At 36.6% G+C, this 15,823-nt stretch overlaps 2 protein-coding genes across 2 annotated transcripts; one reads left to right on the top strand and one right to left on the bottom strand.

The window, feature by feature from the left end:
- Nucleotides 1-3,213: 3,213 nt before the first annotated feature.
- LOC117295493 (acyl-coenzyme A thioesterase THEM4-like) lies at nt 3,214-7,240 on the bottom strand. Its single transcript, XM_033778175.1, has 4 exons — nt 6,973-7,240; nt 6,154-6,446; nt 5,405-5,518; nt 3,214-4,992 (listed from the first exon to the last, which is right to left on the bottom strand). The coding sequence occupies exons 1-4, from the start codon at nt 7,177-7,179 to the stop codon at nt 4,803-4,805; spliced, it is 804 nt and encodes a 267-aa protein (XP_033634066.1). The 5' UTR covers nt 7,180-7,240; the 3' UTR covers nt 3,214-4,802.
- A 75-nt stretch (nt 7,241-7,315) lies between these two features.
- Nucleotides 7,316-15,468, top strand: LOC117295492 (very-long-chain (3R)-3-hydroxyacyl-CoA dehydratase 3-like). Its single transcript, XM_033778174.1, has 11 exons — nt 7,316-7,495; nt 8,109-8,151; nt 8,807-8,880; nt 9,155-9,328; nt 11,045-11,105; nt 11,431-11,541; nt 11,785-11,912; nt 12,418-12,530; nt 12,909-13,015; nt 13,799-13,930; nt 14,756-15,468. Exons 1-11 carry the CDS (start codon nt 7,406-7,408, stop codon nt 14,833-14,835), a joined length of 1,113 nt encoding a protein of 370 aa, XP_033634065.1. The 5' UTR covers nt 7,316-7,405; the 3' UTR covers nt 14,836-15,468.
- The last annotated feature ends 355 nt before the right edge of the window (nt 15,469-15,823 follow it).

The raw sequence follows: 15,823 nt of genomic DNA, 5'->3' as shown, positions 1-15,823 counted from the left end.
GTCAAGGGCATGTCATTGTCTTGTGGGGTTTGGAATATATGTTTGGTTTGGTTTGTTTGTGTTTGTTTAGACGATCTTGGTTAAAATGGGGGTATGATGACACATAATATAACCTACACTCGATTTTAGTGATTTGTGTTCATATCCCCACTCGAACAAAATCCAACACCGTATACGGTAACTCAAACTGTTTGACTCTGGCAGGTTAGGCTACTTCGGTCCTCAGTTTAAAGCCATTATACACTTTTGGAACAGAAAACAAAATAAAAGTTCACAGATTTACAAATTACCTTTAGGGTTTACAGAAGTTAATGGTAAAAGACTTCTCTTGAAATATTATTTTATGAAATGCTTTACTTTTTGAGAAAATATTAAAACAATTATCAGTTCTCGACAACGAGAACTACGGAGTTATAGTAAACACATGTCATGACACGGCGAAACGTGCGGAAACAAGGCTGGGTTTTCCCGTTATTTTCTCCCGACCGATGATCGATTGAGCCTAAATTTTCACAGGTCATTTATGTTGTGATACACGAAGTGTGGGCCTTGGACATCACTGTTTACCGAAAGTGTCCACTGGCAGTGCAGACAGTTGAAATTGGATGGCCTGGGAATGGTTAGGCCTAGCATAAAGCCATTGGACCCTTTCGGTAAACAGTATTGTCCAAGGACCACACTTCGTGTATCACAACTTATATATATCAAATAACAAACCTGTGAAAATTTAGGATCAATCGGTCATCGGAGTCGGGAGAAAATAACGGGAAAACCCACCCTCGTATCAGCGCGTTTCGCCGTGTCATGACATTTGTTTAAAATAAATCCGTAATTCTCGACAACGAGAATTGATATTGTTTTACTGTTTTCTCAAAAAGTAAAGCATTTCATGGAATAATATTTCAAGAGAAGTCTTTCAACACTACCTTCTGTAAACCCTGCAAGTTATTTGTAGATCTGTGAACTTTTTTCTTTTTTTCTGTACCGTAAAAACGTTAGGGCCTAGGTGGTAACAAACGACTCCTCTCGAGAACATAGGCCAAGTTTTTGAATAATTGAACTTCTGAGGATCAGGAAGACTTTAGGCATAAAGCCTTTCTCAAAGCCTTTCTAAGGCATCTGAACACACAATGTGCAAAAAGGGTGTTTTTTCTTTCGTTATTTCCTTGCTTGAACATCGATGACCAACTGAGCCCAAATTCACAGATTTGTTATTTGATGCAAATAATGTTGGGATACACCAAGTGAGAACACTGGTCTTTGGCCATTACCAAACGTACCTAGAATAATTATTGTCTAATTTACCTCTATTTATGACGTGAACCACTCTCCATCATATCGCGGAGGTCAGATAAATTGAAACAATACCGCATTATTACGCGCCGGAACTCTCAGCCAATGATAGGCCTATACGCCTTTCTTAATATTTAAGCATGAGGCACGTCACAATGCTAATCCAAAACGAGGCGATGGGCGCAGCCACTTCACGTGATGGGGGACGTGTGCCCATAGCCTCATTTTGGGTAAGAATTTATGCATAAATATTAAGAGAGGCGTATAGGGTCTTCATATGAAGGCACTAGTGTTTCGGCTTGTGACGTCGTTCAATTATTCTATTTTAAAGGACTCTGGACACCTTTGGCAATTGTAAAAGACCGGTCTTCTAACTAGGTGAATGTCAATATAATATTATGCACAAGAAAACTGTGAAAATTTGAACTCAATTGGTCGTCGCTTCTTTCTAAAAAAAACACACAAAAAACTACGACGTTTCTCACAATGTTTTGTACTTTTACTAGCTATTACTGCTTGTTACCAAGCAAGTTTTTATGCTAACAATTATTTTGAGTAATTACCAACAATGTCCAGTCCAAAGCGCCAGCCAAAATGTCAGATCATGATTTCTTAATAGAATAATGAGCAGTCACCGAAAAACTTTCTTTCTTAAAACAAGAAACTCAAGTAAGTCATTTGTATACTTAAATTCACCTGGAAATAGAATTTGTTTTCTTTCAAACATAAGAGTATATGCTTTACGAACAATAAAACATTTTTTTTAGTAATTGTTTGTCACGATTTATATGTTTAAAAAATATATAAAGTTGTTTGGGGGCTGACTCCGCCTACCCCTTTTGTGACGTCAATCGAGGCAGACTTTGCCTGTAATGCGTAGAGTAAACACAATTGCAAAGTACATGTACGGACCAGGTCGTGAGTTTGTAAGTTTCAACAACAACAAAAATACCAGGTGTATTGCTGCTGAATGCAGAAAAACACTTTTTGAAATGTACCAACTCACGACTTGGACGTACATGTACTTTGCACGTGTGTTTACTATACGCATTGCAGGCAAAGTCTGCCTCGATTGACGTCACAAAAGGGGTAGGCGGAGTCAGCCCCCAAACAACTTTATATATTTTTTAAACATATAAATCGTGACAAACAATTACTAAAAAAAATGTTTTATTGTTCGTAAAGCATATACTCTTATGTTTGAAAGAAAACAAATTCTATTTCCAGGTGAATTGGTACATTTCAAAAAGTGTTTTTCTGCATTCAGCAGCAATACACCTGGTATTTTTGTTGTTGTTGAAACTTACAAACTCACGACCTGGTCCGTACATGTACTTTGCAATTGTGTTTACTCTACGCATTACAGGCAAAGTCTGCCTCGATTGACGTCACGAACAGCGCCCTCTCGGGTCGGGGTCTACTCTTAAATTTGTAAATAACATAAGAACTGATTTTTTGTAAAACCTTAGTTAACTGTTTATTCACATTCCACTCGTCAAAACACATATATTAGTGACAAAAGCTTTATTTTGAAAAAATACCACTTCCAGGTGACTTTAAAGGCAGTGGACACTATTGGTAATTACTCAAAATAATTATTAGCATAGAACCTTTCTTGATTACGAGTAAGGGGGAGAGGTTGGTAGTATAAAACATTGTGAGAAACAGCTCCCTCTGAAGTGACGTAGTTTTCGAGAAAGAAGTAATTTTCCACGAATTTGATATCGAGACCTCAAGTTAGTTTAGAATTAGTTGAGGTCTCGAATACAAGCATCAGAAAGCACATAACTTCGTGTGATAAGGGTGTTTTTTCTTTCATTATTATCTCGCAACTTCGACGAACGATTGAGCTCAAATTCTCACAGGATTGTTATTTTATGCATATGTTGAGATACACAAACTGTGAAGACTAGTCTTTTACAATTACCAATAGTGTTTACTGTATAATGTGTAATGAAAATTTTGTTTTTTTCTGTATTTTCAGTTTATATTAAAATGACATCCTTAATTTAATGAAAAACTTTTCACACAAAATTTGTGTATCCTTTACAGATTAGGTGTATTTAATTTAATTAGAATAACATCTGCAATTTAGTGAAACAAAACATTTCACACAAATTAAAAATATAATTTGTATAATGAATTGAAAGACTGTTTTTTAGTGTGTTTAATTTTAATAAAATACTATCCACAATTAAATTAAACCCATTTCACGGGAAGAACTTGTTTTAGAAACTATTAAGAGCCCATCATCACTGTAAAGTAATTATACAAAACAAAAACCCCTAAAATCAAATAATTATAAGTAATGAGCTGTCTCATGAAAAGGGCCAATAAATATTGTTACCTTATAAACAAGTGTTTTGAATTCTTACTAATAACATTGTTATCCGCATTTTGTCCGTCAACATAAAAGCATCATACAGGGTTCCATCTTGCAATCAGGGAGGTTTTGTTCAGTCATCAAGGAGATACATACAGGCAAACACAATCCAAAATGAGAGAGTTTTTCAAAATTGCTCATAAAAACATGGAACGATTGCTTTGTTTTTAGGGAACTTTTTGCAAAACCAGGGAGAGTTGGTAGCTTCGCAACATGCTAATGTTCTCCCTTCTGTTAGCCATGGCTAAGTTAGACAAGAACTTAGTTTTGTACTGAATTTGGCAGATGCAATGTTTACTTCTGTAGACAAGCAAAAAGAACAAAAACAAAGAGCGATTAAACAAAATTAAAATCTATCTTAGACACCTCATCAATATCAGTTTAGGGGGGAAATGAAGGCTTGTTAATATGATATCCATTTTTCATACCTACCTATATAAACTTGTACGTATGATTTCTCCAATATGGAAAGTATGCTGAATAAATTTAATTTAATTTGTTTTAAATAAATAAATATATGCTTAGCCTCAAACCACAAAAAAAGGAATGTACACAGCTGCTCATACTCTGATATGTTTACACAATACTTAATGCTATACATATTTTGTGCTTTAGGTCTGTTATTTAATGCCCTATACTATCAATTCTAAGTCTAATTGCGAGGGATGTAAAAACTGAACCTTGAGTGCAAAGTACGTGCTCTGTGATGCACTTTCTTGTGGTATGTTTTGATCAATTTTGGGGGTAATTCCTGCATGTTTTTTTTAAAGTCAAGTTGGTTTTCATACATGACTGAAGCAGCATGAAATTAATGGCTAGAATACAAAACTAATGTATAAATAAATTTACATGTATGTAGTAAGCGCATTCTTTATTTCACTGCGGGATTCTCCCAAGAATATCTCAAACTGTTGGGCATTTGTTTGTTTCTGTTTTGGGTTTGTTTGTTTTTTTGAGGGGGGAATTAAAGGATTTTTTGTTAAAAACGGAGAGATCACATCCCTGACAGGGGTGTGATTGGTCGAAGTTTAAAAACCTGAAAAAATTCAGCCAAGTTAAGAAACTTAAAAAAAATTACAATCTGAACAAAATAGGACTATGTCTAAAAACTGATATATTTTTTAAACTAAATCTTTCCATTAGATCTTTGTTCTATTTCGCGTAGTTTGCTTTCTATGCTGACGTACAGCGCCGTCGAATCAGAGTAGACCCTGGATCCATCCGCTTTCTTAAGACACGCTTTCAAGTGAATCTTTTTGCCGTCAATTTTCTCCACGGATGCTTCTATTAAGATGGCAGTTCTCAGGGGAGTCGGGCTGAAATAAAAGGACAAAAAATTAAATTTAACTAAAAATGATATGAAGGAGGTTCAATATGATACAAGTTTGTCGTATACCGTGTACTTGATCAGGGCTCGACCTTGATGCTAGACTGGCATATGTCTAGTAAAAACTGGTATGGGCTAGTAAAAATCACTTCTAAACTTGCCCTGTGGGCTACTTAAACTGTGCAACCTACTTTTCAATAACAATATACTTTTAAAGTGTTCATTTGACAAATTAGACGGTTTTGATTACTACTATAATGCATCAGAAATATACATACAATGTGACAATACATGTTTGGAATATGGCCAACTAAAACTTCCTGGGGTAATAGCCTGTTGGGCTACTTAAAGCGCAAGGCTTGATAAATGGATTAAATTAGGCTTCAAATTAAGTGTCTTACTTTTTGAAGTTGACATTGAGCGAGGCCGTCACACATCTCTCCTTGATGGCTCCGTGAGTTAGCACCCCAGTAATGGAATCATGCATCGTAGCACTTGCGCCTCCATGGACATAACTGCAAAATATTCACAAGACAATTATTGGTTCAACATACTTGTAGGGCCCAATTTCATCGAGCTGCTTTAAAAAACACATAAACTAGCTAAGCTCAATGCAACATTATGCTTACCAGGATGGGGTTACCAGCCAAAACTGCATGTCACATGTACGATTTGTGACTGGTATACTGCTTGTTTTTGCTTAGCAGAAAAGCAGCACTAGATATGATTGTTTTATTTTTTATTATTGAATAACTTTGAAACGTTTTGATTATTACTTTATTAATATATATTTCTGGTACTGAAACCAAGCATGCCTCATAAGTGAACTTTTTAACTGCAGCTCGGAACTTTTTGGAAATCTGTATACAAGGGTGTTTGCTATGTGAACCAGAAACACTGGGGTTAACCCCTACTCTTCCATGATAAGTGTTCTCAGTGTTTTTTTTAGGACATTCGCAGTACAAAGCAATTAAGACTAAAGTATCTTGCTCAAGGGCATAGTCAGGAGCTGGACTCAAACCCACTAGCTGATCAGATACGCCAGACCTTAATGTCCAGTGCTTTTATCACTCGGTCATAACACGCCATTATCACTCATCAATATTTCTACTTGCATGTGCCAAGATCGTGCCCAGATGTTCCAACTTACTCTGGAGGTCCCTGCGCTTGGAGTCCAAACTGGCAAACTCCACACAGCCTCATTTCTCGTTCATGTAGAAATAGAGCATAATGAATGACAGGTCCGTCATCCGTTTCAACTCGTGTGAATAGTTCCCGCTTTGGTTTGATGCCAGAGTTAGTGTTTGTGGACTCCGTCCAGCCGTCTTGCTCCATGGCCATAGATTTGAGTCGACAGTAAACCTCCTCGGTTTCAGGGAGCCAGTCGTTGAACTTTGACATTGACATTGCCATTGAAGTACTCATGTTTTTAGGTAATGATCGCTATAGAGAGAATAATAAGTATCATTAAAATAATCATAAGCCGCAGACAGAAAAAAAGGGCCACTTTGTTTTAAAAAATGGGCTATATGTTTGCCAACCTCTGCTCGAAAGGCAAAGTATACCTTTTGTTTTTCAACCATTGATTGATTGTTTCAATTTTATAAATTATAATAAATAATGGATGTAGGCCTATAAAATACTGTACAATCAAAACAATTTTGTAACATCAAAATGCCATGCAATAAATATGAGAAGCATTACTAACAACATTATTGTTGGAAGTAGTCTATTAATATACAAAACAATCAATATTGAAGTATTATTAATTTAGTTTGTTTTACCCTTTACCTTAGTTAAGTATCCAGTAGTTCATTTATGATTTATAATTAGTACTTTTTACTTTTGTTTGTTGGGTACAGCTTCTTTTTACTAGAGCAGAACATGGATGGAGCATGCAAAACCAAAAGAGCTAGAAGTTATGGATGACTCAGCATGTTAAAAAAGAATCATCAACTCAAAAACTCACCCAACTATTACTAAATCTAGCCGATTTTGTTTTAATTTTAAGCAGCTGAGATCTTGTCTGTGATGGCTGGCAGCAGTTGCTGAAGTTGTACTTGTCTCCTCTGATGACTTGGGATTGTATAGTTGCAGCTGAATGTCTTTGAAGGCCGAACTCGAACACCAGCGGAAACAGTGCATTAAGTCTGTGCAGACCAAAACTACCTTGCATTGTCACCTATATATATGCCTATATTAATATTCTATAAAAGATTTGTGAAAAGAAAACTTTATTCATGCATGTCCAGAAAAAAGCAGAGTTGGTAGCGCGCCCTCAAGAGTTTAGGTTCATGCATGTAGGTGGTTCCAGTCGAATCGCATGATGACATGAATGTTGTCTGCTCGTTGTTTTGCCGTTTTCTTTTGAAATTTAAGTGAAAAACGTGTTTGTACCAATTATGTCAGGTGATGGAGTATTGCACCCACTTGTGTACTGGGCACAGACAGACAAGAACGTGTCTCTAAAAGTAGACATTAGCGACGTGACTGTAAGTTGAAAGCAAAATGTTTGCATGATTTCCTAAAAAATAAAAATGTTAGGTTTTTTTTCTGGTCCTTGCTAGAATCCTAGATTGGTCATCATGGAGGTAGAATTTTGGTTGATTCTTCCAAGTTTCAGTGTTCGCAATGACAACGTTTTAAGAGCATTTTCAATCACAGTACACCACAATAAACATTGAATTATCATTTGCACATTAATATCTAGCCTTACATTTACAAAGCACAGGCGTTTGCATCCCTACCAGTATTTTTTAAGAGTTCAAAGTTCATTCAAATAATACAAACTGAGTGTTGTTCTGTATATATTATAGCTTTAAAATTGCATTTTATGTTTTGACTAAGATCTGAAGATTAGGACTAAAAAACACTGACAAACTACAGTGACTTGGTCCCAAAACGAGGGTACAAAATGTAGACCAAATTATGACATTTTCATTTACATTATTATCAATATTTAATATTATTATTATGATAAATATAAATAATTTGTTTATGTTTTTTTTTTTTTTTTTTAATTTGTTGTTAATTAAGGTCAGAGTGAAGGACAAAGAAAGATTGTAAATGTATTCTTTGTTAAACTAACCTTTTTCTTTTTTTCAGAACCACAAAATAGTTGTTACGGATGAGAATCTTCAATTTGAAGGTAAATTTATTGAATAATATAATAGTATTTAATACTTTAAGTAGACCCATTATACCCCTAGACCCAGTAAGTGGAGTGCTGTACTCCTTTTTTCTTCAAAATTTGTCATTATCGGACGTAGGGCATGTAGGGATGCCCCATAAGGTTTATCGCGAATAGCAAAATATCAAGAGAGGGCGCTGTTGAACCCACACAAAGGTATAGGCGTTGCGTGCGCGAGTCGTAGAAACTACATAGAAACCGCCCCATATTCCTTCCCACAATGCATTGCGTTTCTGAATCGCGATAAACCTTATGGTGTGTTGTTTATTTCAGTATGCAACTTGATAATTTTTATTGACTGATGATTAATTTGTTTGATTGCTTTTTTATCTAAAATTTAGATCTTTTTTAAAAACCTGAACTTACAATATTTTGCATTAAGTTTGTGCAATAGGGGCATATTTTCATCTGCTGAAAGATGAACAACTTGGTATGTCATCTTTCATTGAACTCATGATAATATTCTTACCTAGACCCAGTAACAGGGAAAAAAGGAGAAAATGAGAACAGCGACCCAGTTACCGGGTCTAATTCTCACCCTTGCTCTTGATCAAGTGTTCATTGTTTCAAGTTTGCTTAATGATGATACAAACACCATTGTATTGTGTTCCAGCCCAAGGTGTTGGCGCTGGAGGACTTCACTTCTACAAGTTCTCATTGGACTTCTATGGAGCTGTTGACGAGGAGGTAAATAAATGCATAGTTCTTTTGGCAAAAGTTAGCAGGGCAGATGCCCTGCCCGGTCACCCATATTACTAGCCGAGGTCTCCAATTAATGGACTCAGGCAGAAGGCTACTGAATATCTTAAACCCTGATGTAAGTTTATTACCATGGTAATGTAATTACATCCAATTATTGTTTTCTACCACAAGCCCTTCAGCGCAATATAAAATTAAACACACTTTGTAAAAACACTGTTATGAAATGTACACTGTTGTGAATTTTGTTTCTAATAAATAGAAAAGCACATACCGTGTTCTTGACCGCAATGTTGAGATAAGTCTAGCTAAGGCAGCGAAGTCAGACTTCTGGCCGCGAGTTACCTACAAGAAAGAGAAAGCAGCTTGGCTCCGTCTTGACTTTGATAAGTTGGAGTTGGAGGACAGTGAGGGAGACCAAGAACAAGTTCAAAAGGTAAACATTTTAAAACAAGGATATCTTACACCGTAAATTTGTAAATAACATAAGAACTGATTGTTTAAAACCTTAGTTAACTGTTTATTCACATTCCACTCATCAAAACACATATATTAGTGACAAAAGCTTTATTTTGAAAAAATACCACTTCCAGGTGACTTTAAGTATCCATTATAGGCTTACTCCTTCTGTTTCTCATCTTTTTCTTGTATTTTTCTAGCCTTCATTTCTACCTTCTTGACTAGTCCAATATTCTTTGCTCCTCTCTTTTCCTTCCATATTTTGCCATCCTATCTTTGTCTCCCGCTACCTTTTCTAAGATGTACTCCTCCCATCCTTGTCTAGGGCTCCTCACCTTTTCTAAGATGTACTCCTCCCATCCTTGTCTAGGGCTCCTCATCTTTTCTAAGATGTGTTCTAAACCCATCTTTGCCCTTGTTATCTTTTCTAAGATATACTTGTATCATCTTTGCCTCTCCTCACCTTTGCTAAGTGTACTCCAAACCCATCAATCTCCATCAGAATAGTTTGTTTGACTCTGGCTGGATTGAGGGCTGCTATTTATAAACCACTTATGCTTTATATGGAATTGAGTATTCAGAGTCCGACAAACTTGTGGTTGAGTCACCAGAATGGTGTTTGGTTTTGATTGTGATAAAGGATCCTAGCAAATACATGTAAACCTACAGGGGGTTAGAGTTTCAACTGAATCACGAAGGGAGAGTACCCTTTGAAGAGATCAATCAATAACTTACTATTTTCGCAGTGTAACACCAATCTATCTGATCTATGTGTTTCAGATATAAAGATTAATCAAAGTAGCTTTAGATCAATGATAAGAATATTCCTAGATGTACTTTGTACCCATTCTCAATTCCTGTAATGAAACTAGGCTTCACTGTAGCTCTCTCAACATTGATCACATTATATGACTCTAGAGTAGTAGTTGTGGCAAGTCTTTCACTGTGGTATGTAAGTGATCCTACTGGATGCAAAAGAGTAAGTATAGGAGGAGACTTTGAAAAGATTTCTCTCCACATTTGATGGTGTGTTTATCATTCAGACATGCAATATTTCAGCTTGGTCAACCTTCACAGCGCTGTATATCACAGAACTCAGCTCTGGTGTTTCTGATTAGATGATAATAATAATAATAATAATAATAATAATAATAAGACTTGTAATGCGCACATATCCACCCTGCTGGGTGTTCAAGGCGCAGTAAAACCAAAAACAAAACAAAAAACAAAACACAACACAAAGAAAAACAGAAACAACAAAATTAGTCATTGAAAACCTGTGACATAAGATAAGTTTTGAGAAGAGACTCGAATTTTGCGGTACAAACACAAGATCAAAGATTAAGTGGTAGAGAGTTCCAGATGCGTGGCGCGGCTGAAGAAAAAGACCTGTCACCCCATGAGTGTCGAGACTTGGGTTCAATGAGGAGAGTGTGTTTATCATTCAGACATGCAGTATTTGAGCTTGGTCAACCTTCACAGCGCTGTATATCACAGAACTCAGCTCTGGTGTTTCTGATCAGATGATTATCGTTTGGTGTCCCTGCCTCGACAGTTTTGTCCATTGAGGAAGATACTTAACCATTATTGCTTTGTTCTTCGGAAGGGACATAAATCTGTAGGTTTTCATGAAATGATCTTGTAAAATGAAAGAGTCTTGGAGTTAAGATGCCCATTGTATTCTTTGTATCAGGTAGACCATCGAGCGAAGATTAAAGAGCTTGAGAAACAAATTATGGACGCTCAGGACAAAGGTTTGTATTAAAGACAAAGTATACCTAAATGATTAAGAGTGATTACCAAGGACTTAAACATCAACAGTTGATCTCAACATTTCCTTGCTAAATCACTGATGATTTCTTATTCTGAATCAGTTTTATGTTGCTTCTTCTTGTCATGGGCGTGATGATAAAATCCTTATAAATTGAAACATACAAAGTATAAGTATTTTTGGCTGTATCAATGATGAAACTCTTGATGTACTTGTTAAATGTTGTTCAATCATCCACACTGCTCCTAAAAAAAACTTGGGGAAAACCCCTGAACTCAAACTGACAATTTTCTTTTTTTCCTAAACAGCCTATACAGATATGAAGACAGCATACTTGTTCATCTACAACTTGTTGCAGTTCATCATGTATACATATGTCTCCATACTGCTCTTCACTTGGTTCATACTCTATGGCAAAGGTAATTCATTTTGTAGATTTGTTGTTTTTTATATTTTATATTCTTTGTTAAGAGCACCATGGTTTTTGGAGGGTTTGTTGATCACTGTAAAATTCATTTTGCAGACGTGATATTCTTCCTACTAAAGTTTGATTTCCAGTTTTTTAGCCCTCAGAAAAATCAGCAAAATTGTGATTAAATAGCCTGAAAATCATACCTGATTTTGATTGATTCAATTCTATTAAATTCTTGTCTTGACATCAGATGATATGAACGCTGCTTTCGAGAGGGCTTTCTACCCATTAGGAATAGCCCAAATACTGGCAGTACTAGAGATTGTTCATCCATTGACAGGGCTCGTCAAAACAGGCTTGGCTGCTCCTATCATGCAGGTATGTAGGGTGTGGCTGTAGGCAGAGCTCAAATTTAATACGGGACTGCAGGCCTGAGGCCAGTGACTTTAGTGGTGTGTCATGGCCGAGCGGTTAAGAGCACCAGATTCAAACCCTGGTGTTTCTGATCAGCAGAGGGTGGGTTCGAGTCCCAGTCATGACTCTGGTGTCCTTTTAAAAGCAAGACACTTAACCATGATGCTTCGTCCTTCGGATGGGACGTAAAGCCGTAAAAAAAAAAAAAGAAGTTCACTTATTGAAAAGAGAAGGGGTTCATCCCAGTGTACCTGCTTTGATTGGCAGCATATTGTGCCACATCGCCTTGTAAACATTACATGGTGCTATGTAAAAGAAATTAGGTCCCATATTTCAAAAACATAGCTCCAAAATAACTTGCAGTAAAGTACTGAATGTTGAATCGCCTTGAACGTCACTGAGTGATGGATATGAGCACTATATAAGAAGCCATAATTAATTAACCAATATGATGTGTAATCTTTGACAGGTGTTAGGTCGTGACCTCGTGTTGTTCTTGATAATTGTACCGATTGAGGAGCTGCATTCAGAGCCCATTGTGTGCTATCTGTTTCTCATATGGAGTGCTATAGAAGTCGTAAGGTGAGGATTTTAATCTTGTCTTTTCGGGGGGGGGGGGGGGAAGACATTTTTACAATTTTCTCATGTACATTTTTAGTATTGCTGGACAATGAAATGTGTCTTTGTTTTGTTTTGTTTTTGTCTTTTAAGTTGTGTGCAGTTGTAATTTGTTTGGAATTTTACTAATTTATTTTTTTAAATATTAAAAAGGAATGAAATAATTGGCACAGTAACCAGCAGTAATAATGCTAGAGCACCACGAGTGTCACTTAGTGATGAATCTGAACACTATACAAGAAGACACAGTTTTGATTACTAATATTTTGGCCTGTCAGGGATGTACTACAAATCTTGAAACGGGATTAATCCATTAATTCCACTTTGTCTTTTTGTACCCAGGTATCCTTACTATATATTCGCAACCTTAGATTATGACAGTGAGGTCGTCACATGGCTGCGATACACAATGTGGATGCCCCTTTACCCTCTGGGTATATTGTCAGAAGGTAGGTCACACAGAGGTCATATTGAATGGTAGGTCATACAGAGGTCAGATTGAATAGTAGGTCATACAGACGTTAGATTGAATGGAAGGTCATACAGAGGTCATATTAAGTGGTAGGTCATACAGAGGTCAGATTGAATGGAAGGTCATACAGAGGTCAGATTGAATGATGGATATTATCAATGGGCTGAAGAGTAGGCCGTATCCGAATTGGCGTCGACATGTACATTTGCAGCTGTTGCTAAAGGGTGTTGCTAAGGACGTTCTATACTGCAATGCATGATGACGCCTATATCTAGCTGTAGCAGCCAATTCGACACAGCCTTAGGCTTAAAATGGACACTAGACTATTGGTCGGCGTTCTCCCTTAACAGTGGCTCCCTGGCCGAAAAACATTTGAGGATCAGTCAGTCAGAATTCTCTCCAAATGGTCCGCTTGAAAAGCATACCTATTTCATTTGAAGATTGACTAGTGAAATAGCTTAATGGACTAGTCAAATGACAAGCTGACTGATCTTCTTAAGTACCGAGGATATTGTTCCCGGAAGCTCCTTGTGATATGTAACTCTAGGGGTTACCAAACTGTTTTTATGCCATCCTTTAACATAGCTCCTAAAATTTTGATCCTATATTCATTTCAGAAATTTAAATAAATAAATAAATAATAATTCCGGAAGTTGCAGGTCCAAGTTCAGCTCGAGTCAAGTTTTCATTGTCCACCACAATTATTTTCATATGATTGTGTTTGACTTTAAACCACTTTTCTGATAACTTTTTTTTCCAGGTATTGTGGCCCATCTTGCAATCCCGTACGCCCAAGAACGAGGCATTTTTTCCATGAGCCTTCCGAATTCTTTCAACTTTGCGTTCCGTTTTGATTACTACTTGTACGTCCACCTTGCTCTCTTGGTCCTTCGTAAGTATTTTTATTTATAGATCTTTTGTGGGACTGGTTTAGGCTTTCAGAATCCTTTTATATAATGGGACTTATAAATAACAATAACAACAACATTAACAAAATCATGTAACCTTAAGCTTAAGTGTAATTATCTAAATGTAGCAAAAGTGTAATTAGCTATATGTTGGTAAGGGGCAGTCAACTGTTACCGACAGTTTCACTAGCATACAATTCGTACGCTTTTGGGGAGGAGATGTTCAGCTCATGCATGCTTTCTAAAATGCTTATTTTTTAGTCATTATTATTTGTTTAAAGACACTGGACACTATTGGTAATTGTCAAAGACCAGTCTTCTCACTTGGTGTATCTCAACCTATGCATAAAATAACAAACCTGTGAAAATTTGAGCTCAATCGGTCATCGAAGTTGCAAGATAATAATGAATGTAAAAAACACCCTTGTCTCATGAAGTTGTGTGCTTTCAGATGCTTGATTTCGAGACCTTAAATTCTAAATCTGAGTTCTCGAAATCAAATTTGTGTAAAATTACTTCTTTCTCGAAAACTACGTCACTTCAGAGGGAACCATTCCTCACAATGTTTTATACTATCAACCTCTCCCCATTACTCAATACCAAGTGAGGTTTTATGCTAACAATTATTTTTAGTAATTACCAATAGTGTCCACTGCCTTTAATGCCCCAAACGAGGCTTAAAGCCACTCTTGGTTAACGGCTACAAGAAGAATATATTTAAGATGAATATAGATGAACCAGAGACTATTCACGATAGTTCATCCACTCACTCATCTTTCCTCTCCTTATTAAATCTCATTTTCTTTCAGTCGGGCCATTCATGTTGACTCACATGTGGAAGTTGCGGCAAAAACGTTTTGGTCCCAAGAGGAAGGTGAAGGCACACTGAAGTGATTTCTCTGGAAGAATCCCTATCAAAACTACTACAAAATAGTATTCAAGTTTATTCATCAAAAGACAGAGTGAGGCAGGCCCCCATTACCTTGATGCCCTTGAAAGCTCAAGTAGAAATTTACAATTTCCTCGCCCTTTACCAAGGAGAAAATCCCTTGGTGCCCTTCCCTTTTACAGACGAAGCATACAGGCCTGGTGAGAAACTTTCCTTACATAAAAAGCGCTCCAAGAGCTGAGAAAGTTTCAAGTTTGGCTTAAAAAAATGGTTTCTGTGCATTTACAGGAAGGGTCATCATTTGTCAACTTAATGCTGATTTATTGTGATTCTGATAGCACCCTCTTTTGAATCATCCTCCTTCAGTGCATGTTAATTTCCCATAGGGGTAACAGAATCTCTGGCGGACAGATTATCCTAAGACAATGGCACTTTAATCAGGAAGTTGTTGGTTCAAATCCCACTCGAGTCAATTTTTGGTTTTAATCAACCCCAAATCGTTTAAAATTTAAGACAGTCGGTTGCCCTTATGGTTTATGGTTTATTAATACTGTTATATTTGTAATGAATAAATTTGTACCTCTTTAAAGGCAGTGGACACTATTGGTAATTACTCAAAATAATTATCATCATTAAACCTTTCTTGATTACGAGTAATGGGGAGAGCTTGACAATATAAAACATTGTGAGAAACAGCTCCCACTGAAGTGACGTAGTTTTCGAGAGAGTAATTTGATTTCGAGACCTCAAGTTTAGAACTTTGTAATTATCCATTATCCAATTTTGTAATTATCCAAGACTAGCCTTCACAGTTGGTGTATCTCAACATATGCATAAAATAACATACATGTGAAATTTTGAGCTCAATCGGTCGTCGAAGTTGCGAGATAATAATGAAAGAAAAAAGCACCCTTGTCACACGAAGTTGTGTGCTTTCAGCAGATGCTTGATTTCGAGACCTCAAATTCCAAACCTGAGGTCTCGAAAT

Source organism: Asterias rubens, chromosome 10 (genome assembly GCF_902459465.1).
Source record: "Asterias rubens chromosome 10, eAstRub1.3, whole genome shotgun sequence".
Classification (NCBI taxonomy): Eukaryota; Metazoa; Echinodermata; class Asteroidea; order Forcipulatida; family Asteriidae; genus Asterias; species Asterias rubens.
Note: the sequence above shows the minus strand (reverse complement) of the source record. Positions and strands in the feature narration are given on the sequence as shown.

What these genes read in the sequence shown, in the direction of transcription:
- LOC117295493 (XM_033778175.1), bottom strand. Translation starts at nt 7,179, where the DNA reads ATGCAAGGTAGTTTTGGTCTGCACAGACTTAATGCACTGTTTCCGCTG. An exon ending in CTAGATTTAGTAATAGTTGG is followed by an intron (nt 6,447 to 6,972) that starts GTGAGTTTTTGA and finishes TTCTCTCTATAG; the next exon opens with CGATCATTACCTAAAAACAT. An exon ending in CAAGCGCAGGGACCTCCAGA is followed by an intron (nt 5,519 to 6,153) that starts GTAAGTTGGAAC and finishes AATATTTTGCAG; the next exon opens with TTATGTCCATGGAGGCGCAA.
- LOC117295492 (XM_033778174.1), top strand. Translation starts at nt 7,406, where the DNA reads ATGTCAGGTGATGGAGTATTGCACCCACTTGTGTACTGGGCACAGACA. An exon ending in TAGACATTAGCGACGTGACT is followed by an intron (nt 7,496 to 8,108) that starts GTAAGTTGAAAG and finishes TCTTTTTTTCAG; the next exon opens with AACCACAAAATAGTTGTTAC. An exon ending in TCTGGGTATATTGTCAGAAG is followed by an intron (nt 13,016 to 13,798) that starts GTAGGTCACACA and finishes TTTTTTTTCCAG; the next exon opens with GTATTGTGGCCCATCTTGCA.